At 48.2% G+C, this 27,042-nt stretch overlaps 1 protein-coding gene across 2 annotated transcripts in view; it reads right to left on the bottom strand.

Moving 5' to 3' along the window:
• Window positions 1-7,005, bottom strand: part of SLF2 (SMC5-SMC6 complex localization factor 2) — a 29,323-nt gene extending 22,318 nt beyond the window's left edge. Inside the window, exons 1-2 of one of the 2 annotated variants that reach the window (XM_064716661.1) lie at window positions 6,729-7,005; window positions 362-405 (exon numbers count right to left, since the gene is read on the bottom strand). In XM_064716661.1, the coding sequence (XP_064572731.1) occupies window positions 362-405; window positions 6,729-6,820 (136 nt within the window). In that variant the 5' untranslated portion in view covers window positions 6,821-7,005. The remainder of the gene's footprint in view (window positions 1-361; window positions 406-6,728) is intronic. The other variant, XM_064716660.1, reaches the window with a different exon arrangement.
• Between the last annotated feature and the right edge of the window lie 20,037 nt (window positions 7,006-27,042).

Genomic DNA, 27,042 nt, shown 5'->3' with positions numbered 1-27,042 from the left:
TCTCTCACACACATATATAATCCAAAATTAATTAACTTAATCATCCAGTTTTGCTACTGCCATGCAAAGAATCACATGACCTGTGATGCAGCTTCAGTTGTTATAAACAATCTGCCTTAACCATGAGACAGAACTTGAAATAATAATTACATCACTACTTAAAGAAATTAATTAAAACAGGAAATTGATATTTTCAGTTACATTATTAGAAAAAATTTAAATGTGCTCATTTTGACACATTTGGTAAGCTATACTCATTGTGTTGCTGCTCCACTAGAGAATGAAATTGGATTATCATTCTGCATGCTTACATAATTAAAATTCATATAAATATCTTCCACTAGGAAAAAACCATATTTACCTGGACTTAAAACTGGCTTGAAGAACTCCGTAATCAACTGGTTTCTAAAGAGAAAACAATTTGATCATTTTGAAAGAACAATAAATAAATGCCCATTCAGTAAATGTTACATAATTAAAATACTACAAATTACTTCTACAGATTTTCTTTAGTGCCTGCAGCTCTTATTCCTGATAAATCAGAAAAAGCATCATCATTGTCTTCACCTTCTAGCCTTTGCTCTGCTTGGCTAATGAAGTTTAACCTGTCAGGTTCCTCACTCCAACTGTTTTCTTTATAAACCTGGTAAGTCTTAACCACCTTTCCACCTTAAACTAAAGCTCTCCTGAACGGGACTGACCTCACCTGCAGCCAGATCCTAGGTGAGACCTCACCAGCACATTATGTGATGACATGATGTCATTTAACAGCCTCACCATGCCCACCATCACTCTGAGCTGCTAGCCCCAGCTGGCATCTGTCTCACCCAGCTTCCAACAGAGAGCAGCCCACAGCCACCCACAAGGCAATTACTAGCTTGTAATCAGAGGTTTCATCTCTGCCAAGAACAAGTGGGGCATGAGAACACCAGGGCATTCTCCACTGAAGAACATCACTTCTGAAAACGGGCAGGTTGGCTGAACAAGGTGCACTTTGAGCAACCAAACACATCAGAATCTGTGAATTTGGTATCTTCACCTTCCTCCAGGCAGCTTGCAAAGACTTTAAGGCTATAATGAGCGCCGGCTTTGGAAGTGTCTGAAGTGAGAACAAAGTATTGATGAGAGCACAGCTGTTCACGTTGTTGCAAGAACAGCAGAGGTTGGTTCCAAGTTTCATTGTCTTTCTGTGCCTTCCACGGCAAAGTTACAAAGTTACAACAACTCAGGTTGTTGCCTGAGTAACAGTGATAACAAAGGCAAAATCTACTTACTCCAGAAACTAAGCTAACACATACAAGTGTTGGGAATTTAGCTGACTAGAGACTGGAAAAAGTACAAAACCGTGGCTAATTCCAAGTCCTGCACCTGTGAGATAGTGTGTCCTTGGGCCTAGCTGAGTATAACAAATAGTGAAAGAGACATGAGAAAAGAGAGATGTAACACCTAAGGAATGAGGAAGAGTTCATGGTATAGTTTAACCAATAGATTGCTTGGCTTACAGAATATTCATAAGCTTATTATTTGCTGTATAAGTGTTTGATGCTTTCTTCAATAAACTGGACCTGTGATGAACCAGCTGGTGTCCTGGTCCCCTTCCTTTGACATACAAGTACCCATACATGACTGTGTCCCCAAAGATTCTGTATCCATATTCAAAGTTTAGGCCAGAAGAACCCACTGTGGTTATTTTTATCAGGACTGTGTGCAGAATACGAAGATGACAAACTTCAAAAAATGAAATTAATTTGGATCTCATTTTGAATCTTTCTTTAAGATTATAACAATCATTTTTTCATTTTCTGACACAGCTTTTGCACTGTTAGCACCTACAGAAATACAAAAAGCTGTTTATAATGCAGTGATACTTCTTAAATCAGGATACTGGCAAGCACTGATATTTGAAAGTACTGTAACTGAGTCAAAAGTAACCTGTAATCAGAACCTGTGGGTGCACAGAACTGGGTTTGGCTTACCAAAGAAAGCAGAGAAACTACTTGTCAAAGACTGACTGCCTCCAGCTTATCACAGCTCAGTTTGACACAGGACAAAATATGTGTGCTCTTCCCACATGCTACAGCAACAGTGTTAAATTTTGGACACCGGGCTCTCAACTCCATTAGACAGGTTTAGTGGCACAAATCAGTTACCTGGCAGTAGCTTCAGCTGGTGCCTCAAAAAAGGGACCACAAACAGAAACCCCTGGGCAATCTAAAGTACCCACCAGTCCAGACCAATAGTGATTTTACAGTCTGGGGTCTTGTCAGTCTTCATTGGCTCACTGTTTTGCTACCCAGTGCTGCTCTGTGGTCATATTCACACCCTCCTAGGTTGTTTCAGGGGGAATTCCAGTTGGTTCTGTGGTCCATGTTGTAAATATGGTTGTTACTGTTCATGCACCACTATTTATGGGCTGTCCACTCCAGCTATTAATTTTAAAGTAATATTTAAGCCATTAACATTGTCTAGTCCAACAACTGCTAATGTTCAGGTTGTTAGCCTCAGGTTCTGCTATAATCCATCTCTGACTTACTCAGCAGAGCCTTGTAGTTCAAGTAGAGTTCAACTTGCAGCCTAACAACTCTTGATGCTTATATCACTCAGTTACTTTCAAATAAGAGAAAAATTTCAGCACACAGGATCCCCGTATTTTGGTTCAGCAGAAGAACCAAAGACTTAAATGCAGGTTTATTCACTGTTACTGCTGCTGACTTACTTGTTTTCCTGCCCTAGACCTCCCTGCACTCCACAGAGGCCTCACCTGCTCACAGCAAAGCCCTCTCCACCTCGCATTCCTCAGGACACACCCGGTGCTTGTTTGGGCTGCTCTCAAGCTGCGAAATCATCTGGTGCCCAGAACTTTCCACACTGCCCATCCTTCCAAACCCTTCCTCTTTTCCTAACTGAGCTACTGTACACTTCTTTCTCCCCCATTAAAGCCCCAGCTGCACATGAAGCACTGCTGGCAGGCCACACCTCATCTTCAGTTACCACCCACACTCCTCTCTGCACCTAAACCTTGCAGACAAACGGCGAGGGACAGAAATGTGAAATGTCACTGACTCAAACCAGCCATACTGCTGAGGCCCAGGTTTGCACCCCCAATGGAACGGGGCAAGGAGAGGGTTTTTGTGTGTGGTGTTGAAACCTCTGATGTGCCCAAGACAGAAGAGGTTGCACACCCACATCCGGAGCATGACCACGACAAAACAAGCCAGGGCTTGAGCCAGACAAGGGACAAGGGCGATAAAGGCACAGACCCTGTGGGGGTGGGAAAATGCTTTTTATCACACCAATGTCCTCCCTTACACAACTAGCTCAAGTGTAAAAGAGCACTCCCCACCCAGGGGGAGGTATTGGCATATTCACACTCAGGCTGCAGGTATTTATCCCTTCTGATAAGGCATAATGTGAGAAAACACAATGTGAGAAACACCAGTCTAAGATGGGGTCATAACCCATCAAAGACCCCCAAAATGCCCCCAGACTCATTTCTGGGGCCTTGCAACAGACAGTGTTAAATTCACCCTCTCCAAGAGAGGTACCTGGGCATTCCCACCTGAACATCCATTAACCCACTGAACTCTATGTTTTGGGGCCTTCCTATATCCCTGACTGATCAAGACTGCAAGTTCCACTTTGCCCAGCAGACATTGGAATTGCAACAATCAAATCTCGTCACTGGGTCCATGGTGGTGATATTTCTGCAATCCACTCCTATCCTTGCTTTTTCTTTCTTTTCCTTATATATTTCCTTAAGTGGTATCTTTATATTTTTATATTGTCATATTACTAGAGAGAACAACCAAAATGGCTACACACCTCATTTCCATTGCAACAAAATTATCCTAAAATAAACCCTATGTGGGCATATATAAATATATATAAACACCAGGTATTCAGTGTTCTTTCCCTCTAATCTGCCCCAAGGGACCGATTAACAAGAACCTCAGTTACTCTGGCCTCCAGGGGCAGCTTATAACAAAACCAAAACCCAAGGCCTTCTGCCATCTCTGTCCTTGTTTCCACAGCCACTGATTCCAAATGACTGCTTATGTCCTTCCCATATTCTTCTTTTTGCAGTCTTTTATTATAAATCCAAGAGCTTTGTAACAGAATTTCTGTTTATCCCATAGTTATGCAAAACAACAGCGAATGAAGGCACTTCCCTTCTCGCTCAAGTTTAATTTGAATGAAGACATGGCGAATGATTTGTCTTAGGCAGCTTGTTTGGAAGTGCTAATCCACCAATATTTTCTCCTTTGGGTTTGTAACTCTGCTTTTTGGAGTGCAAAGAACTGTCCAGCCAAAGTTCTGTACTGTGTCTCAGACAAGGAAGTGTACTAGAAACTTCAGACAAAAGCGAAGGGTGGGGAAAAGAAAAAAAGAAAGAATTCAATACAGTACAAGGAAGAACGTGAAAAAGAAAAAGGGCCATCCAACTTGCCTTTCGCATACATGTGAAAGTACAGAGAGAAATGTGAATTTCTATGTGAATGGGGCCATAACTGTTCACTAACCTTTCACAGGAGAATCTCCACCCTTTAGTAGAAGGCTACTGTGTTTCACTCTTTTGCTAACAGGAAAATCACAGTTGTTTAATGTATCTTCCTGAACCACTATGCAGCTCTGGTTAGCGCTTCAGCAATATATATAAATTCAGCAAGATCTTTTATCCCAAATAAAAATTATCACACCATATTTTGCGAAATCTCAACTCGATTTAGACACCAAGGAGACCACTAAAAATCCAAAAGGAAATGCAAAATCCATAAATACATTATCTGACCCAACAACAGAAAAAAGCTGCACAACCAGGAGATGAACCTAACAGACCTCCAGGCCTTTCAAAACTAATGGAAGAGGGAAGGAGGAAATACTTTCACTTGTCTTAAAAAACAACTCTCTAAGCATTTCATAAAAGCTGTTACTGTTTACAGCCATATTCGTGTTTATCTCTGGCTGGATAAAAACAATCCTTTTAAAAAGCTGTACTGGAAACACTAGCAATAGCCCCGAGATAGCACACTCCCATAACATAAGAACAAACTACAAAAAGCTACTACATCTCTGCTAACATAGAGCATCTTGAAAAGCTCTATAAAAAGAGCAAAAACAAACAAACACCCAAAAACAAAAACAAAGAAAAACACGACAAAGCCAGCCAAAACAGAAACTCACGTAGAAAAATTCAGTCTTTCAGACAACTGCAACAAAACCGAAATTGCAGTTTCGATTCACTTTCTTAGGCAAAAAGTAAGATTGAAACAGTGAACGTTTGTGGCGTCGTGTGTTTTAAAATGTTTATATGAGTTCGGTTGTAAAGTTGGTTATCCCTTTTATAAGTTAAAAATATGGTTTGGCCCTCAGTTCCCCTATGTCCTCCCCTCACAATGATATCTCCCTAAATTGTTTGCCCCTTGTTTTCCTGCCAATGGCTCGTCCCTCAAGGTGACTGACCCCTTGATCCTTCCCTTTATGCCCCCATAAGTTTATCTCCTCCCTCCTGGCGCTGCCCACTTCCCCTGTATCATTTATTACCACCCCCCTTTATTTTTCACGAGAATTTTCCGTGTCAATCATCCCTTACTGATGTATGATTTGCCTCCAGAGCCTCTTCCCTCCCCTATGTGATCCTCATTGGTTTGGCTGCGTCCCGCGTTCCTCCCCTGAGCTTCGTTTACTGCTCACCTCGTGTCTCCTCCTCTCACGCCCACTCCCTTTATCAGTGCCTCCCCAGGCCTTCCCCCTCTGACACCCGTCCCTGGTCCTGCCTGGGAAAAAGAGCGCCTGGGCATCCACACGAGTGTCCGCTCTCTCCTTCCTTTATCTCGGGACTTGGTAGCCACGCTCTGGCCTGCGCCACGCACGCCGCAGACTCGGCCCCAGTGCCCGAGGGTTTCCGAGGAGAAGCCGGGAGTAGCGGATCTTGTGGCCCCTCCGGCCACACACCGGCAGCGGCTCGCCGGCATTTGTTCGGCTCCCTTGGCCGCAGAGCGGGCTACACACCTTTACCCTGTCTCCTTCATTTAAATGACAGCGCCATCAAAACAGAGGATCTGAACAAAGTAAGGTGCTGCTAACAGCATAAGAAAATTATGACTTGTCTCATTCTGCAAGAAACAGCACAGCACCCTCTGAAAAACCTCAAATCTTTGGCAGAATTTGAATTGTTAGTTAGCAGACAAGTTTGTCAAGTCAATAAACACACTATTTAAGGCTGTCACTGACAGCCCGTGTTTTCCCGGGGCAGTGTCCCCCAGCACCGTTAGGAGCAGGTTCGGGAGCTGAACCGACAGCCCAAGTTCTCGGTTAGACCGAACCGCTGGAGCCGCCGGGCTGCGCAGGTGGGCTGGGCAACGTCCGGGCAGGGCTGGGAGGGCACACGGGGGCGGCCCCGGCATCCTGAAGGATGTACTGGAAATGCCAGCCTGAACTCTGCTGGACACTCCCTTCTCACTCCTGGACGCTGCCAGAACCCCCGGCCAACGAACAGCGGCACCACGAGCCGGTTCCCACGGGGAGGCCCCGGCCGGGCCCCTCGGCGGCTGCAACACCGGGGCAGGCTCCCGGCGATGCTCCCGGGGAGTTCCCGGTAACCCCCGCCGAGCCGACCCCCGCCACCCGCCCTGGGAAGCGCAGGGCACACCGGCAGCCAAGGGGCCCCGCTAGGCGGGCTCGGTGCCCAGCGACGACCGCGACCGCTCCTCTCCCGCGCCCCGCCCTACCTGCAGTCCTGGGCCGCCGGCATAACATGGCGGCGGGACATAGCGAAGGGCGGGCCCGGAGACGGCAGCCCCTCGCCGAGGGGTCGGGTCATGGCACGGGCGGCACGGCGGGGCCTGAGCGGAGGAGGGGAGCGGCCGCCGCCGGTAGCATCGCCATGAGCGCGGCTCGAACGCCCCACACGGCCAGAACGCCCAGCGCGGCCGCAGGTCACGGACGGGAGCTAATGGGCTCCGCTCTTCCTTTTTCAATGGACTCGGGCGCTGATTGGCTGAGCGGCTGCAGCAGCTGCGTCTCCCATTGGTTTCTTTTCGGCCGAGGGCGGAACGGGCAGCCGGATCGTGGCTGTGATTGGCTGCTGGGGAGCGCAGGGCGGCTGCGTCCGAGGGAGGAAGGGTTGTTTGGCGCCTTGATCTCGTGCCGGTCCCCGGCCCGCGCTGCCGCTCTCTGATTGGTGCGCTCGGGACGGGCCCCGCCCCCCCAGTGAGGCCCCGCCCCCGTCGCTCCCGGGGCGCTCCCGCAGGCGGGGACACGACATTCCGGGAAGGGGGGGACATCCCGCGGGTTTCGGTCACGAGCAGAAGCGTCCTGAGAGCAAAGCGCCCCGGAGCGTCACCGAGCCGCAGCCCGTGCGGCTTGCGCTGCGTCTGGAAGGAGATCCAGGCTGCGCATCCATCTCCAGAGCCGCGAGACGAGGTGGGGAGGCTAAAAAGTTGGAATGGGAGTAACTTCTTCAAAATCATCACTAAATCCTGCGCCTGCCCGTCCTCAGCCTGCTGGGCAAGATTCCCTCTGTGCCTGGACTTCACCCGGGAAAGGCATCCCGAGTGGAATCCTGTGTCCTGCACCACAACTTGGCAAATATTTTGGACAAAATCTTGGACCAGGCAACTGAAGAAGCTGACCTGCCAACTTAGAGAATGCCAGTACTGCTATCTGTAATATTCTGTGTAAATTCACATATTTAGTCTGTAAAAACTAGGAGTATCAAAAAGATGCTTTGGCAGTTCAAACCAGGCATTGCACAGATAGGAAATATTCTTTATACATATCATATGTATTGTGGTTTTTGTTGGAGGTTTTATTTAGCACTTTGCCTAAGAGTGGAGATGACCAGAGCCACTGTTTTCCTGGTGTTTTCCTTGGATTCAGATACACAGGAGACAGCTGACTGAAATGTAAAGGAGTGAGCCACCCACGTCTCTTCTCACACACTGCCTTAGGCTGGCCTAAGGAAAGGCTGCAAAGCAGAAGTAACAGTAACAGAAGGGGAAGCACAGGACCAAATAATAAGAAAATGTTTTTTGAACACCCAGATATCTGAGTCTGCCCTGTGCTATGCACCCCACCCCCTTTCATCATGCCCATCCTTCAGTTTCTGTTTTTCAAAAGCTTTGAGCCATGTAATTTCTGATCTCTTAAACCCAGCCCCAAAAGCATAAAACACTGGCTGCCATCACAACATGCACCTTGCTTCTTCCTTCCTTGAACCCCTCCTGCACAAATCCTGCCCTCAGCTGCAAGCTCTGTGCCCAGGGACTACCTATGACTATTTTGTTTTCTGGAGTGGATCCCACTGTTTGACAACACACTTCTAGACCCACTATGCACAACACTACAATAAATCACAATAAATCCATGTTTATGCTGAGTGCAACTTCCTTGAGCAACAACTGAAGAACAGTTTGACTTGCTGTCATATAGATTTGTTTGAAAAGACAGTAGTGTGTACATGAAGTACCATTAATAAAGTGTTAAAGTTTCATGCCCATTGTTATCCAGAAATATTTTTATAACACATTGAAGGAGCAGATGAAATTGAAATCCTATAAACATTTGATTTGTCATTCAAGTTTAATACTTTAACCATGAAAAATGGCAATAGACATAGAGGCATTTCTACAGTTAATTCACCTTAAGGAGTTTCTAAAAGACAACCAAGGAGTTGGATACAGAGCAGCTTCAACAGAACATCCAATTCCAGCATTGGTGATGGCAAGGTGAAGCTGTTTATCATGGGAAGTGAGGAAGAATTTCTGAAGTGGCAGAGGAACTGTGCAACTCTCCTATAACTGTAAGTACAAGAATAAAAGCAAACACAAGCAGTGAGGCTGGAAAAGGAAGATTTTGCTAAGGAACCATAGGGAGTGGCAGGTAAGAGCAAAGACTGGTATTGCCATAAGTTACCCCCTTGAGATTAAGTGTTGTAAATTGCTTTTTCCCCAGTATAGGACCCAGTCAGTGTGGAAACAGATCAACCACTATTTATTAGCATACCTTTTATTAAATTGTTGTAGTCTGCTTACTAATAGCACATCATTATCCAGACAGTAAATTCAGTTATTCTATCAAGAGTCACACACATGCCATCACTCATCCTTAGCCAGTAGGGAAGGAAAAGCTGATCACAGCGGTTTTCTCATATACACACTGATGTGCCACTGGCTTCAGGGTCAATGCTCAGAAAGAGAAAGGAAATGTTTAAAGATTTTCATTGTTTTTCCTGGGAGAACACAGATACTGAAAGACGTTGAGGGACTGATGGAAAGGAGAAAGCCCAGTGTCATGTGGAAGTGCTCTGATATAGGCAGCCATTATTCTTTGTGCTGCACATGTAAAGGGGACTGCTGAGCACTATGCAGGCTGTTTTTAAGTAGAAAAGCTTATTTTGAAACTAGAATAACAGCTGGTTTCCTGTGACTGAATCATACACCTGAGCACAGAGCCAGGAGCATGGCAGCAGCTCCCATGAACAGATCTGAGCCAAGGCTGTGTAAACTCATCAGGGTGATGTGCTTTTCCAGGCACCTCCACACTCAGCCTCCTGCCTGGGATTGCCTCAGCTGCTCTTCGTTCCCTTCATCTCCAATTTGCTGTGTGGTTTCAGCACAGCCACAAATTACAGCAGAGTTCAGATACAGACATTTATTTCTTGGCATCCCTGGTTTCCTTTCCTTCCATCTTTCTGGAAGAAAGATTCCCTTTCTCACTAATTCCCAGATGTTATCAGATCAGACACTCCCTGCTGTGCATTGCAGGAACCAATTTACACCTCCTTTACCACGCAGACAATGATACCTTGACATGCAGCTCATGGAGCAGACTAAACTCGGCTTTAGGTAAACATCTGGAGGGAATATTTATGGTACCACTTTCAATTGCAATAACAGTTTAATCAGGGGAGAGGGTTTGTATCTCAAGGTTGCGGCGTATATGTGTTTTTCAGAGCCTGCTTCACACAGGGAATTGTAATGTGGAACTCAACTAGCACACCAGTTCCTTTTTTTGACTGGACAAAAAGCTGGCAGCACTGCACTGATATGTCAAAGGGACTCAGTATGTAGAAAATATCTGTCTGTACATAATAATTCTACTACATTAATATACATTTACTAGTCAATACATAGTTTGCTCATTTTGACACTAATGATTCTCCTGACACACATACCTATTCCCACAACCATTTTCAAATCAGCCTTGATCAGTAAATTCCATCTATTCTATTCCCTACCTTTTATTTATTCAACTATTTCAAAGTTGTGAGTTCCAGGTCTCTCAATACTTAAAGTTTCATTGGCAATAGCCATGTAGCCACACACACAAAATTCCTTTGTTATGACTACAAGGAAAAGTCTGGTTTATAGCTTAAGCAAATTAAAAATGGAAATGGCCTTCACCTGTGGCTTCTTGAGCAGACATCCATGATGTTAACATTCACCAAAGATTATTCCTGTCCTTGATGCTCCCTTTCCATGGAGGCTGTCTCTGGGTAAACTTCCTGTTTAATCACTAATTGTTTCTGTAAAGATTAATTGTTCTTGACACAAAGGTCAAACACAAAAAAGAAAAGATGAGGGACAATCCACTGCTAGCAGGCAATGAAAAGGGCTTTCCCTCAGCAGCTTATAACTGTTTCTCTGGCCTTTCCTCCACAACATGAACATGTTGCTTTCTGCTGAACAAGCAACAAAATTTTAGTTGGTAAGTTCAGTTAGCTAACGAAATTGCCAGACCTCTCTTATCTTCTTCCACTTCCATGTTATGCTGTGACCAAGCTCTTTCAAATATATTTCTTTTGCAAAGATTGAGGGGATTCCTGAACCAACCTTAAATATTATAATTCTTTCACAATCAGAGCTCTGATGAAGCTAGGGACTGCTCAGCTTTCAGAATAATTAACAGGGAAATGCCTGCTGGGACAGGGGAATAGGAGTCACAGCCTCCATCAGAGGTAAGCAGACAGGACATGTGATATCTGGCCAAAATGAGGAAACACTGTTATATTTCAAAAGCTAGACAGGCAATCACTCAGTAAACCCCCTTACACTGACTTTCTACTACTTTTAATCTAAGTTTCATGTCTGTGAGTGAACAAATGGAAGGCTATATATCAAAAGTGGCATGCACCAGCAAATCTTCTTTAAAGGGCTTTTTATTTAGTAACCAGATACATCCGCAGGACCAGCCAATTCACTTAGAAGCCAGGGAGCCTCACAGCTGTTACTTCAGTGAGGAAAAGGCATCATCACAGCTTGGTGAGAGGGGAACAGGCTTTGTAAAAGCAGAAGAGAGTTAGATGTTAATAGGAAAAGTTGTGGCCACTTTGTCTAAGACCTATGGGGGAAGAAGCAAGATTTTTAGGGAGACAAATTCACTGCAATAACTTGGATTTCTTAAGTAAATTACACCCTAAAAATTGGTTCAAACTAGCTCAAAAACTAGATCTAGCATCATCAAGAGGAACCCAAAATATGTAACAAGGATTTGAAAGCCAGCATTACATCCTTAGTGTTATGCAAGCAGTCCTCATGGCTTTTGACACGTGTCTTGGAATCCACAACCATGAGAGTGTGAAAACTTGAGTAAAACATGTGACAGGGAGTGAGGAAAATAAGTTCTCTTTAAACTAAACTTCCTTTTCCATTAAGAAACATAATGAATCTTGTTACATTAATTTTTTTACAGGCATAGGTCAGCAAGTGTAGCACACATCTCATCTTCCCAGAGCCTTATATGCTTTAGAACACCCTGCCAGTCTAGCACTCCAGCCAGCTCCCCCATCCTGGCCCATATCAGGTGGCAAGGATGAGTCCTTGCCTCTTCCTTGGATGTCTAAAGCCAAATCACTGCTAGAAATGCACAAAACTGGACAGCACAGGGTGTTGCCAGAACCATTTCCACTTAAAAAAGATCAAGTATTGCTACAGCACACTAATAATTGCTCTCCTTTGGATTCCCTCGAGAAATTCAGTTTTCCTGAAGTACAAAGTACAAACCCTTTCACCACAGAAGACCCACTACAGCAGAAATATCTGTCCCCATACCCACAGGACAAACTTCTGCTCACACAGGAGGAGGAGGGGGCTCCCCCTCACATACAGTTCAGATGTGATGTGACCTGCAGATCATTTCTGGCAGAGCTGTTGCTCAACAGTCACTCTCCATCTGACAGTCTTGCAGTGCATTGTGTTAACTCGCTGCAATTCTCTCTGAGTTCATCAATGCATTCCTGAGACCATTCCTCAAGATAACTTTTAACCCTGACTGTTTTCCAGGGCTCACCATCCCTCCCAAATTCACAACAGTTTAACAAACATACTCCACATAGTTTCGGGCCACTGTCTGGACTCTGGATGAAACATTTGAATGCCCTTGAACACTGGACAGGCTCCTGGAAAAAATTAGGCAATAAATCCTGCTCTTCTGGCAACATGCCCTCAGGAACTCACCTTAAGTAGGAGTGAGTACAGGGGAGGTAGAGATGGCCAGGAAATGGTGCATTTGAGGTGCACAAACTGCTGCAAAACACTCTCATGTCAATTTTGCAGGCTACAAGTCAAGACAGACAGGTACCTCAATGTACATGGCACATGCACAAATAGGCAAATGTACCTTGCCAAATTCTGCTCCACAGGGCCACACTGTTAGGGATTTCTGAGCTTGTAGCTTCAAAGTGGTTTCAGGTGTATTTATGTCGGTTGGAGTCGCACTTCATGGTGGTTATGTGTAAATACAATGTAGTGACCAAGTCCCAGGGTAATCAGGCAGCAAAATGCAGCACAGCATTTGAAGAAATAAACCTGCTTTTTGCAAATGTTGGATTAGCAGAGGATAGTGACAACTAAGTTAAATTGGTAAATCAAATAGCAGAAGAACAGAAGCACACTTAAGTCTCAAGTGACACCTGTCAGAGAGAAAACTGAGGCAACACTCTTTATGGCAATTATTATCCCACTACTGAATCTTATCACTAGATGTACATACAATCAGTATCTGCAGCTTGGCTAAAAAGGAGATCATTCCCCCCATGCTTTACTTCATGTTTTCATCATTCTGAGCATTGCTTAAAACAGGCTGTCTCCACCACAGCCTCCTGCTTCCAACCAAACCTTCCAGAGTGACTCTGCAGAACAGCCCTGGGACACCCTTAGGCCTTTTTATCAGTGTCTTCCTTTTCACTCAGTGATGAACTGTTGACTCTGGCATCTACATAAACACCCTGTGATGATCCAGAGGTCAAACCCTGAGCTAAGACAAACTGGCACAGTTTTAAAATAAGTGTTGGGAAATAAGAGTGACCTTCCAAAACATGCACTGGCATTTTAATCCTTAGAAACTCCATTTGTAGGTACAAGGTCAGTATTTGCAAAAGGTTAGCTGAGTCTGATTATCTGAATATCATCTCTGATAAAGAAATGGTTTGGAGCTCAGCTATGCCTTTAATTTTATATTGTGCAACAGGCACAGTTTATAATTAACTTGTAATTATTAACATTTATTCATCTTGTTTATAAAAATCCCGAAACTCTTTAAAATCTGTTTTCATGTAATAGCCTAGAGGAAATTGAGGCTTTTTTAAAATACACAAAACATGATGCAGCATAAACTCACTTAAAAAGCATTTCTTCTGTTAAAACTGTGGCATGGTAGAGTTGAGTCACACAAAGCAGGAATCATTTACAGCTTCATTAAATGGGCCACAAAAATATAAAGATTATAACTTGGCAGGTATTCCTACACTTCCCTCAACTGTGCCAAAGGAATTTCCTTTAATTCCTTCTTAGGGAAGAATTTAACTTTTAACAAGAAGAATATAATCAATCCAATCATTAGTTTCATCCATGTTCCTTATCAGTCACAGCTGTGCAAGACAGCTCATTGCTCTCTGCCTCTGCTAAAGGTTGCCACTTCCCCAGCTCTCCTTCCTGCTACTGTAAGCACACCTTCTCCATTTCCAGTAAAGTCATTTCTCCTGGTTTATTAAATAGATCTTTTTGCTAATCCAGATTGTGTTGGCTGAAATGAGCATCTGTGTGTAGAAACAAAATCTTCCTGCATTTTCCCACCAATAGCTCCAGCTCATGTGGGCTTTCAATTAACTGAGTTTCTGTAAGTTAATTCACCTTTGCCTTAGCTGGGTTGATCCTGCTAGAAACATTTATCTCTAATGGTTTGTCCATGTTCCCTCTCCCTGTCAGCCAACCCCTCCAAGAGGATCAGGGTGTACATTTGCAGTACATGCTTGTTCTTCCTACATTTCTGCCCTCAGAGTGAGCAGCTGTGGCTTTTCAAAGGGAAGGAAGCAAGGAAAGCATTTTTCACTTTCATACACTCAAAAAAGCTGGATTGCTTCATTATCATCTGTAACTGTTCTGGTTTTGTTTCTTAAGCAGCCCTGCACACAAGGCTGGCTGTGTTGGCACTGGTCAGACACAGGGACCTTTTGCTTTTACCTTGGGGACTGGAAAAGTGTCCTGAACAAAAGTCTTTGGTGGCAGTTTGGTCCCTGAAAGTGGGCTCTGCTGCAAAAACATCCCACCTGGAGCTCTTCCAGCCTCCTCTTCACCATGCTGTAAGCCCCACACCACCAGACATCTTGACAGCCCTGTGGTGAGAGACTGAAAACTCCAAATAACCCCAAGGCAACAAAAAGTTTATATATGTCAACAGAACCAGTTCCCTGCCCTGCTGCATTACAGGGTGTGAGGTGGAAGCACAAACCAGCTAAGAGAGAAGGATGGGATTTGCTTTTTCCCCAGCAGCAATAGCACTAAACCCCAGCCTTCTGTAAAGCCAAGACAAATTGAAGAGATTTAATTACCATATCCCACATTCCTAAAAGAAGCAGGTACTGCTCTAGAGGGCATTTTGATTTATTCCTGATATCTATAACACAAACTAATGTTTAGCATCAGAAACCAGACAGACTGAAATGAAAAATAAGAAACAGGAAAAGAGTGACAGTGGTTAACTAGTAGAACAAATTATCAGGGGATATGTTGGTTTTCTCATTTCCCAATGTCTTCAGATCTGTCTTTTTTTGAAAAAATATGTACTTTAGTTCAGCATAAATCAGTGGGCTGATGTCAAGAGAAACAGGAAGAAATTGCAAGGCTTGTGAAAGATGGGAGGTCACTCAATGGGGTCTAATGGTCTCTGCCTGTTCTGCAGAGCTGAACTCCAGAACAGGAAATAAAGGATTTCTTTTGCATCCACATGCACACAGGTCCTGCACCCACAGGGTTCCTGCAGGCAGCTGGGTTTAGTCCCACACAGGGCGTTCCCCTGCTGACCACTGCACCCACCCTGCTGCTTGTTCACAGCCACATGCCAGCTTTGCCACATGCAATTCCCAGCCCTTCTGGATTTCTCATTCCAGGGCAGGAGAAAAATTCATGTCCTTTTCCATTCTGCTTCACTCACAAAACAGATCCTGGGTGTCCTACACACATTATCTCTCTTTATTATCCCATTATCCCTTTTAGAACAATACAAGTTTTGTGTAGTTTCTTCTATACTTTGACAGTCAGATTAAACAAGGAACCCACAAGTACCTGTCACTTTTTGGGGCCCACTTAGATAACCACACTAAGAATGTTTAATTCAGCAGAAAAATACTGTCTATGCCTCTGGTTTCGCACTAGAACCAGTAAGGTGCTTTTACAAAGCAAATCCTGACTAGTAACAATCACACCCCTCCAGCTGTTCTCTGATCACTCAGCTCCTGGGACAAGGTAACCTGTGTGTGCCAGCACAGCACACCCAGGCAACTTGGGAAAGGTCTGAGCAGCCTTGTGACCAACCTGTGTTTTGTTTTCTGAATCCCAGCATGCCTAACATCCACATTCCTCTACAGCCCCCCATAGCAATCTTTCCAGCTCTGGTTAAGCTTCCATTATACTTAACTATTATCAGTCTCTTTGGGACCACAGTATTTTTCAAGATGTCTTAGCAAAATACTCTCATCACAAAAATTGCAAGAACTTCATCCACTTCAATTATTTCGTACAAATTTAGGCAACAAATCTGAGTTTTTACTTAGAAAAATCAAATGGCTTCTGTACTAAAGGACAATTGTGTCTCATGTCACTCCCATTACCTTTATATCTGCTAGCTCATTTACCAGAAAGTTTGCCATTGGGAAGGGATTTGTGTTAGCAGAATCTCTGCTCACCTCCTGCCCACCAACATCAGCATTGTGAATAAGTATGGTCACCATGTCACAGGAAAACAGAGGTCAACTACTTCTATAAAGCCACATCACAATTCATCTACCAAGCAGAAAAAAAATGCCAGTCCTAAATATCTCCCACCTGACCCTGGTACATTCTCCCTGGACTCTCCCAGCAGGAGCAACTGCTGCAGGTTGATTTTTACCTCATCTCCCAAGCAAGTTCTGGCTTTTTCCTTCCTTATCTTTGCATTTTATCAGTGCCCTGAGCAATACCTGCAGACATTCCCTCATCCCCACATATTCCTGCAGTTCTTTCCTCACACTCCATTTATATGAGACTTCTGAGGACAAAACCAGTCATATTTTCCTTTCCCTCCCACCTTGGTGGTTATTCCACGGTAGGATGAGGCAGAACTCAGCCTGATGAGCTCATGTGGAGACCATCTCTGACAAATGCCTTCCTTCCACACGTTTTTCACCTTTGAGGACAGGGGTTTTACTTTATCCACCTCTGTCAGTGTACAGACACCTGCAGAATGCATCAGTTCATGCTGTCCTGCTGTATACTTCAGGATAGCCTCTGCCTCTCATGAGGGACCTGAATATTTATCCTTATGCTATTTACAAAACACATAAATTATACATATTTCTTTTCCAGATTAAGTTTAGGTGGCACATTCACTTCAGTCAAAACCAGTGGTTTATGCCTCAAATTCATGTCACAGGTGTCACACTGTGCTTAAGAGCCCCTTAGCATCCCTACATGCCACCAGCCCCTAATGAAACTGGCTTGTGATGGCAAATGCATCCAGGAAAATTTAGCACAACCCTGGGCAGGACATCTCTAGCTAACCCACACTTGATAGTATATTTCAAGTTTTAAGTATAAGGTGTTACAGTAAAAAATATTCAAGAGAAGCAAGATGTTACAGTGCTATGCAACTTGGTAGCAACTGCATGTGCTCGCTCTCTCAAAGGTCCTGTGAGGCACAGGCAGCTTTACAGGGGGTAACCAGTCTGCAACAGCTCTTCCATACACTTCCATAGTGGGATTTCAATTCCCTTTCTGCATGCAATTCAATGGCAGCAACATTTCCCATTCCAGGTCCCTCCTCTTCTTTTTCACTGGGCTCTTATATAATACCTTTTTTTGCCATTTATCTGTTTCATGGTTTTTGATGGAATATACTCCCCAATCAACTTGTTTACGTTTTTTTCTCCCCTCATACTGCTCATCCAAATTTTCCTCCTTGGTCCCATATTGCCAACACACCTTTTGTGCAGATCTTTATTTGGGGTGGGAGGCAGTGATCCACTCAATGTTCCTGATAATGGGTGGGCCAGGCCAATTTTAATTTTGAATCCTTTTCCACCTACCTCACAAATCCATCTCTCTGCAGGAATCCTTTCTGAATCCCTTTGTGCCATGGGACATGTCAGGAAACACTGTTAACGTTTCACCTTTATCTTTCCACATTTGGCACACAAGCACAAACTGTCTCTTCCCATGCTAACTCTTGAGACGTTCAGTCAGTCGTAGGATCCATCCTGTCTGGTTCCCACAACATGGACATGATGGATTTTTGTCCAGGACCTTTACACCAGTGTGTCCTGCAGTGGGAGGTCAGTGGTGCCACACAGGGCAGGTGACACAGGCACTGAAGGAATGAGCACCATGGCCCCCAGAGACCAGACCTTCTTGCCATCACCTCCTCTCTTTTCCAGGCTGATGCTGATGCTCCTGATAACTCTGGAGTTTGGTGTCTGGTACACCTGTGGATACCTGGCCAAACCTTCCCCCTGAGGAGAAGGATGGTAACCATCTCTGTCTACCACCATGAGAGGTGGAAGGGGCCACAGCTGGCCCCAAAGCAGCAGGGATTTCCTGCAGGCCAACAAAACAGCCAGAAACAGGTAAGAAAAATAAAGCAGTGGAAGTAAGTGGTCACAAAAACACAGCTCCAAAATTACTTTAGATGACTCAGAGTAAGAGTACCTTCATTTTACACATTTCTAGTGCTCACATTCCCTAGAAATCCATGCTAGGAGGGAACCCAGTTCATCACCATCCTCAGCCACTCTTTACCTACACTAAACAACCCAGGACCCCACTGCTTCTGCAAAGCACACAGCTTTCCTGGGAATAAGGGCTGTGCTGGAGAAACTTTCAGGGGCTAAGGGAACTGGACAAGCTCATCACATACCCCCCAGCATCAAGATCAAGCCTATACACTACTTACTTCTTTTCACCTTGCAATTTTACCCTGGCAGCAGCAGAGCTTGGGGAAAGCACAACTGAAATGAAGAAAAATCACTGCCTTGGCCATGTAGTGGCAAACTGCCATTCTTCAAAGTTATTTTCATCTCTCCCGGGTCACTGAGTCTGTCAGAAGTTAATCAGCATTTCCAGACCAGGCTGCGCAGTGAGAGACACCTCTGGCAGCAAGGACGGGAGTGTGCAGCCCTCTAGTGCCCGCTGCCAGCCACGGTACTGCCACGGTGGCCCTGCAGAGCTGCACAGCTCCCACCTCTGCGTGGGGACCTGCCACTCCTGAATCTGCTCCTGACAGGCAGCAGGTCACAGGATTTGCACCCTGACACACATTAAAAGAAAAATAAAAGATCTCAACATTTTGGCTTTCAGCTGTCTTCAAGTACAGGGTCAGCCCAGAAGCTCTCTTCTCCTGTACTTTTTGCTGTTCCAGCTCTTTCCAGCCACAAATCTTCCCTCAACATGCTGGCACATCTGCATCTGTACTGGAGGGTAACATTCCCATCAGGCCACGTTTTTTCCTGATCCCCCTAACTTAGCCATGCATGCAGAACATTTCCCCTTGGACTGGGGCACCAGCTCTCACTTGGGATGCAAACCCACACTTCCTTGGGGTCTCTGCTACAGTGTCACAGCTGCTGCACTTGAACACCTTGCACATGATCCAGCTGCCCTGTCCCCTCTGGCACAAGCTCCTCACTCACCCAAAGGGGCCCAAATCTGGGCTGGCAGCCAAGGTGGCATCAGGGCTGCAGCACCTGTGCCAGGCCAGCCCTTCTCCACCCACACAGCAGCTGTCTCCACCCCTCCTTAGAGTCCCTGCTGGCTTTTAGGGATCTTCTCCCCTTGTATCCTGGCTTTCCTCTACCTTCTGTGTCTGGCAACTCTCTAAAGACCCCAGAGTGCACCTCTGGGAAACACCCAGCAGAGAGGGGTGCTCAGAACCACACCAAGCTGCTGGGTTTGCCTACTGTGACCTTTATTTGCTGGCAGCTCCATTCAGTCTGCTCTTACCATCTCCCAGTGTTAGGTCCTAATGATGCCAAGACCCCATCCCAAATGCTCTCCAGGTGCTAACTGAATCCATCTTCCCTTTCTGCCGCAGACCTGGGGCCACAGCCCTGGACAGCTTGGCTTAAAGGCCACATTTGTGGGACAGTGCTTGCTCTGGCTGCCACAGCTGGAATGTAACGCAGCTCTTGGCAGACACAAAGACCTTTCCTCACCTCATTGATTTCACATAGAAGTAACAATTTTGTGTGTGTGATGCTGAGGGCTTGGTTTAGCTACCTGAGCATCTGCCCAGTGGCAGAGGACACCTGAGACAGCCCTGGGGGTTGGCAGAGATATCAGAGGACCTCAGTAGGCCTGTGTCCTTCTGCAAGCCAGGCCATCTCCAAGGGCTGTGGTCCCTTTGTTCAGGCAGATGTAGTCACCCCATCCTTGCTATAGCAAACCCATTTCCAGATCAATGCTTTCTTACTTTCACATCTAGAGAAAAGCATTTGTTGTCAAGAGCCTCCTCTTCCCCACCAGGCAGGACATCTCCCCAGAAAACTCACTCTGGAGCCCCCCGTGGGGAGCAGAGCACAGCTGCTGCCAGCAGGGATGGGTTTAGCCCCCCGTGTTTAACAGGCTGGGCTAGAAACAGGTGCCTGTCCCACGATATGGATCCCTCCAGAGCCAGCCCTAGAGCTATTCCCAGGACAGCCGGCCTGCTCCCGGTCAGGTGCTCTCCCAGCAGCTTCCACTTGCCCGGAAAGCTTCAAAAGGCCCAAGTTTGTTGTGTTTTCCTTCCCCGCACAGATGATTCACGGCACTCTCCTCTGTAAACAGTGGGTGGATCCCGGCTGGATTTCCGGGAGTAGCGCAGCGCCGATTCCGGGCTCAGGGAGCAGCAGCTCCGCTCCTCCTTCTCCACATCCTCCCTGTCCGCAAGGGCCGGAGCAAACCTGGAGTTCACGCACACCTGCAAAACGCTTATGGGGCGTGAGGGGAAAGGGAGCTCCGGTGGGCCCTGAGCCGGGTCACTGGCTGCAGGGGAGCTGCCGGGCACTGGGCACCCCTCGCTGCCGGGCACCCCTCGCCTCTGCGGGCTCCTTTCCCCCCTCCCCGAGCAGGAGCGCAGCCCCCCGGGCAGCCTCGTCTCAGCCGCCTGGGGCTGGCTGAGCAAAGCTCGATGCCAAGAGTTAACTGCTCTCGCCTCCCACTGTGCCCTACTTACAGGGCGAAACCAGCGTTTGCAAAGAGAAGTGCTGGCAAAGCTCAAAATCTTTATTTATTTATTTATTTTCCAAGGGACTAATTGCAAGGCTAGCTGAAAGGAATTACTTAGGGAAGAGGTGACATTTCCCTTGGTATTCCTCATCGCGCATTTGTGGCCATGGAGCAGTGTCGGAATCAGCATGATGCTCGAAAGCTTCTCTTTATGTGTAACGCCGCCCCTAATCCAAAAACACCCTGCAAAACTCCATCTCCTCTCAGATGAGACCTGGGGCAGGCAGGAGCGTCCCTGTCAGGAGGGCTGGTAGGGGCTGGGGCCACCTGCGCATTGTCCCAGCACAGCGGCAGTGCCCGCACTCCCCGTGCCCCAGCGCCGGGCGCTGCCGGGGGCTCCGGGAGCCCAGGGAAATGCCGGGATTTCAGCCACTAGAGGGAGGAAAGGGAGGCTGGACATCACTGAGATGGTGCCCAGAGCTGCAGCACTGTGCAACGCATCTCAGATACAGTCACAGACACTGAGATCTCACCCTGAGGGACCTCCCTGAGCTGGGACCCATCCTGCTCCAGTCACACACAGCACCTGACTCTGGCAAAGGTCTTTTTAAGCAGGAACATGACTTTGCCCATCAGGGAAATTTAAACCTTGAGAAAATATCAACCTGGGTGCAGAGCATAGGGAGAAGCTCACCAAGATGATCCTAAAGGAAAGTAAACACCAAGTTCTTAGGCACTGTTTTGTGGCACTTTCATTCCTGGCAAAGATTTTTCCACCCTGTGACCTTCTGGGTGAATCCTCTGCCCCTGCAGTTCCCACCACCAGTAGGTAACTCCAGCCCTGCAACCTTTCCCCCAGCCCCTCTTTCACCCCTGCCAAAAACTCGAGGTTCTGCAGGTGCTGGGTCAACATTTGGGATGCTCCCAATCCTCCATCCTTCTTGCATGCTGCTCCTCTCCTAGTCTAAATCCCTGGAGCAGACTCTCATCCCAAATCCTGCCCATTTGTTAATGGACAGCTTGGATGGGGGAGCAGCCCCAGTCTGACTCTTTCAGGAGATGCTGAAAGGCAACACCCCACTTTGCCATTTCTGGGAAGAGGCTCGGCTTCCTTGCAGCCTCACTTGCCTTCACTCTCACTTCTGCTCACCAGCAGAGCTTTCCCTCCTGGGGAAGCTTTCCTGCCTTCTGATGGAAAGCTGCCAAGGTCGGCAGTGGATGCTGCCTGGTTTCTGGCTGAGTGTGACCGGCCAGGGAGGCTCTGTCCTGGGGAAAGGGATGTGGCCATTCCTGTAAGCCACCCCTGACACCCCACACAGAGGTAGTGGGAAGGGGGTTTGGCTGGAATTTGTCCAGATGCAAATACCTTCCAAGGAGTGACTCAGCCTTGTGGTTTTCCTCCCTTCCTTGCCAACAGATTTGATTCCCAAATTGCTTCAGGGCTGCTGGAAGGCAGGGCTGCTGTGCCAGCAATGGGTCAAGGGGCACCTCTGCCTCCCCATGCCCTCATCTCCTCAGCCTTCCTCTATCTCCCAGACTTCTTTAGCCCCAGCTCCTCATTTTGCTCTCTCTGCAAAGCTACATGGAAAAGGGGAAGGCTGCCAGCATCCATGGATGAGGGTTAGAGGGGAAACAGGAACCTTGAGGGAAAAACATCCCAAGAAACTACTTTCCCCCTGGCCATGCTTCTGCTGGGCCTGCCAGCACTGAGGGGACTGGTTTGTGCTGGCAGGTCACACTTAGTAGGGAGCTGCATGGGGTATGTGCTGCTTTCAGCAACTTTTTGGGGGAGGAAGGAGCTGCTTCAGAGAGGTAAATGCCATCTCTGGTGGTCACACCATCTGAACTTCTGTGCCTTTCCCCTGTTCATTTCCATTCATGAAATCTCACCAGATTTCTATCCAGGTGGTCAGACAGCAGGAGGTCTCAAAGGATGCAAAAATATGGCATAGGCTAAAAACAGATAGGCCAGGTGGAGGGGGAGCCCAAGCTCAGAGCAACACAGCCTGAGCAAAACCCTGGCTGTGTACAAAAAGCCCTGCTGGGGAGAGAGGCAGAGCAAGTCCCCTTGGCAGGAAAATACCCACTGCTGGCCAGGCCTTTGCAGGGGGAGGTTTCTTGCAGGCCATCATTGATGATTATAACCATGCCTGAGCTCCTCTGCAGCCATGCAAATGCTCAGTGCAGGGCCTGGAGGCCGGAGTCCACACCAGCATCCTCCAGGCTGTGAGGTCTGAGTGCATCTGCAAGCCCTGCAGGAGCAGCCCCATCCCTCAGGACACTTGCTGTGATGGAGGCACCTCAGCCCCTCCAGCCTCTCCGTGTGCAGTCAGGGCTGGAAACACAAACAAAGGGGCTGAGAACAGGCTGAGCACCAGCCAAGCTGCCTGTCCTGCCACCCCAGCTGTGAGGCTACTGGTGTGGCCTCTCAAACCTGGTTTTGAGGATCAGGCTCTGTGGACAAACCAAGGCTGCTCAGCTCTTTCAGCAAGGGCATCTCTGTCACCGTGTTGTCAGGAGAAAAAGCACCTGCTGAGCCCAAGCTGTCCCTTAACACCACCTCCTTCTTCCCAAGGGTAAGGCTGAAAGATGCAGTTTCCCTCATGGATGATGTTTCTCAGAGGAGGAACAGGGCCTTGCAGGCAGTTTGCTGGCTTAGGGAGAGGGAAAAGGAAACACACACAAGGGCCACTAAACCTCACAAAGCCTGGTATTTGTAAATCTGTAGATGGACTGAGCCTCAGCTAAGGCTGAAGTGCGGAATTAGCTCTGTGTTAGACATCTGTGAGTCTACACCTGAGAGAAACTGCATGTGGAGGGGCAGCAATTGCTGGCTGGGCATGACCCTGGATCTTGGCACTACTGTTGGCTTCTCTACTAAAGGACCAAACGGTGGCTGGTGCCTCCAGCGCCTCCAGCCACAGCTCTCTTGCTGTGCACAGCCTGGGGCTGCAGCCTAGAGCAGCCTCCCGGCAGGAGATTGCATCTCCCAGGAGGAGACCTCCTCAGGTCGCCATGAGAGCCCTTGTCCCCCTCCAGCCCCAGAGGCAGTGGCTGCCACTGGGCCACTCCCAGAGGCTGCAGACATTTCACTGATCCTCTTCCCAGTGTCCTGCCCCGGGGCAAGGAGCAGCTGCATCAGCTTTCATTCTAAACCCCACAGGGCTGTGGGGCTCAGGCACTCAGAAAGCACACGTCAACCCTCCCCTAGGGCTACTTTGTGCTTTCAGCAGTAACACTGAGGTGTTCTAATTGCTGGCTTATTTCTGAGCCCTAAACCACACCCTGGTCCTGCTGCATGGCTTTCTCTGCAGTCACAGAAGATCAAAGGTGGGGGATTTCAACCTAATTTCTTTGGATGGGTAGGAAAGGCCAGCTGCTCTCTGCCACTTCCCCATGACTAGAAGGTGGATTTTCTCCCCCCAGGGTGAAGTCCCAGCCTTGCAGGGGCAGTTCCCCAGCCTCCTCTCCCACAGGACTCCCCCAACAAGGGCAAACCCCTTGTGTCTAGCCATGCTCCCAGCACAGTGAGCTGCAGGAAGCTCCCATTTCCCCCAATAAATGCCAGGCCATTGTCCTTCCACAGGGGGCTGGGCCAGGCTGCTCCTCACTCACACCTGTTGCCTTTGGCTGAAGGAGACTGGGGGAATCTGGAGAAATGGGGACTAGGAACAGCATCAGGTCCCAGCTGTGCCAATGTCATGGGGAAGGGATGGGTCCCGCATGCTGCAGTGTGACCCCATAGACTGCTTCTACTTGCTCACCTCTGCCAGCCAGACCTACAAAAACTGGGATTCAGACAGTCACTCCAACTCCAGGCACACTCTTCCTCCTCTTCCCTCCACAATCTGCATCGTGGGAGCTGGTAAAGTTTTTCACCAGCAAAGCTGTGCACTCCCTTCCTCCCACCCATGCAGGGTCTGAGCTGCCTTGATGCCCATCCCCTTGGCACCAGGCCTGCAGTGACTTCCCTGTTTGCCCTACTTATGTCTCTCTCTTGCTTGCTTCTTTGCTTCTTCCGCTGTTGCCCAGTGGTTTTCCAACTCAGGAGCTCACCAGACTCTTCCCAGCAGGCATATGGACATGTGGGGCATGTGGGGGACCCATGTGCCAAGGAAAAGTGGTCAAGCCAGGTGCTGAGAAGGAGGATAATCCTTCTGGGGGCAAGATTTGTCCTGCAGAAGGTATCAGGAGCAGTGGCCAGAGGGATGTCCAAGGTCTGACCTCGGCAAGGACAAGCAATGCAGCCAGCACTAGGGAGGGATTTGGTCAAGCCCCATCCCCAATGGGGACATCAGTGTCACAGCCATGATGCTGCACTGCTGCCTTGGAAGAACTGAGCAGGCAGCAAGGAAGGAGCTGGGAGGTTTCCAGACCTCCAGAGTGGCACTGAGAGCTGCCAAAAGTGATAGCTGTGGGGAGGGAGTGCTGGGTGCTGTAAACTGTGTCATGTTTGGGTGGGACTGCAGCAGGTGAGCAGGACGGCAGCCCTGCCTTGAGAAATCAGAGATATTTCAGGTCACGGATCCACATGCCAAAGTTCCTGTCCAGTCCCTTGATGGAGCTAAGGGACAAAGAGTGGCAGTCATGCAAACTTGTGGTGTGCTGCCAAATCACACCCCACCACCTGAAAATACACTGTGAGGCCCTGAATTGCTGATGTTGCCTGCTTTGGGGACTTGCATTGATAAAACTCTGGCTCCAGCTTGGTCAACTCCATGACAGAGCCTTCCAGGAGCTCCCCACTCCAGAAACACCATGGCAGCTCCCAAAAGACAAAACCACTCTGTAAATTTTATCTGAACCTGTGGGGCAGCTGTTGAGCCTGGGTGGGGCGATGCAGGCAGCCAGGCATGTGAGACATCTCGCCATCCCACATCAATTGATTTGCCAGTTTATTTCTGGGTTTGTTCACCATGGCACAGAAGTAGCAGTGGTGCTCACCCCACCATCAGCTCAGGGCCACAGCCAGTGCTGGAACCCCAGATTTTCATTTCCAGACTGCTGGCAGAGGGAAACCCCGGAGGGCCTAAAGTCACTTCTGAACAAAAACAATGGTTGTGTTTTTGGTGGCACTGACAGAATGCTCAGTGAGAATGGGACTTTAAGAAAAAGAAATCCCACCAGTTACATGTGGGATTGTACAGAGCTGGCAGTAGTTAGTGGGGGTTTTATGTCCCAGGGAACATCACCTATCAATGTCCCCAGGGAGGGCAGCCAGCTCCATGTGGTGCCAATGGGGATGCTACTGGATGAAACACTGGCTGCAGAAGAGAATGCTGGCTGGCACATTCCCAGGCCCTTGGCAGCACTGCTCCTGGCAGGGCTCGGTGGGCTGAGGACGGACACAGCTCATCACAGGTGTCAGTGATGTGTATGTCACTGCAACTCTGACACTGTCCCCACTTGCAGAGGCGCTGCATTAAAAGAGGGACTGAATGGGCTTTGGTGGGGTGAGGCCAAGGTACATCTGAGTCCCAGGGAGATTTTCACTCCCAAAGGAGGAGGCTGAGCTGGTCAGGCAGCCACCCTTGAACTTGCGTCAGGGAGGCAGCACTCAGGTGCCCCCTCCACTCGCCTGGGGAGGAAAATCTACCTAACCCACGAAGGTCGTGGAGCGCCGGGCCACGGGCACAAGGCACTCGCAGCCACGCCGCAATTTCCCGGGAAAGCGGCCCCCTCTGGCATCCGCCCCTTCCCGGGAACGAGAGGCTGCTGGGGGCCGTGGCCCTGGCACGGGGATGCCGGTTGCTCCCTCCCACGGCTTCCCCTTTTCTCAGAAAGCCTGGAAACCAAAGGTGAAAGAAGTGGGTGGAAACTCTGCGCTGCCGTCCAGGAAGAGAAGTGAGTGAGTAAGTCGGCTGCAATATTTAACAGTGCCTGCGGCCCCGCCGCCCGCAGACCCGCCTCGACGGGAGCCGGAGCTGTCGGGTGAGTGCCGGGGTCAAGGGAGTGTCCGCGCCGGAGCGGGGGGGACCGCTGTGGCTGCAATGAGGGCATTTCTTGGCCGCTGCTGTCCGCACGGAGCCCAGCCCGGGCGCTGCAGAGGGCGGCTCAGCCCGTGCCGAGCGGCGGGGACGCGGTGACGTCTCTGGGCTGATGGCAGCGCACCCGCCCGCGGCTGCGGGGAGCGGGACGGGAGGTGCCGGGCACCGTGTGCGTGCGTGAGCATCTTCACTTTCATCCGCGGCTTTTTTGGTAACCTGCAAAACCGGACTCGTGCTGCTTATACTTTAAACGGCGGGGGGCATGTTCCCGGGAAGCCAAAGTGAAAGTCCCTGGAGTAATGCTGCAGCCACCATGTCAGCGCGGTGCCGGTGGCTGTGCAGCACCCACAGGACTCCGCTGCTTGGGCCTAGGCACGTCCAGCTAA

Source organism: Zonotrichia leucophrys, chromosome 6 (assembly GCF_028769735.1).
Source record: "Zonotrichia leucophrys gambelii isolate GWCS_2022_RI chromosome 6, RI_Zleu_2.0, whole genome shotgun sequence".
Taxonomy (NCBI): domain Eukaryota; kingdom Metazoa; phylum Chordata; class Aves; order Passeriformes; family Passerellidae; genus Zonotrichia; species Zonotrichia leucophrys.
Note: the sequence above shows the minus strand (reverse complement) of the source record. Positions and strands in the feature narration are given on the sequence as shown.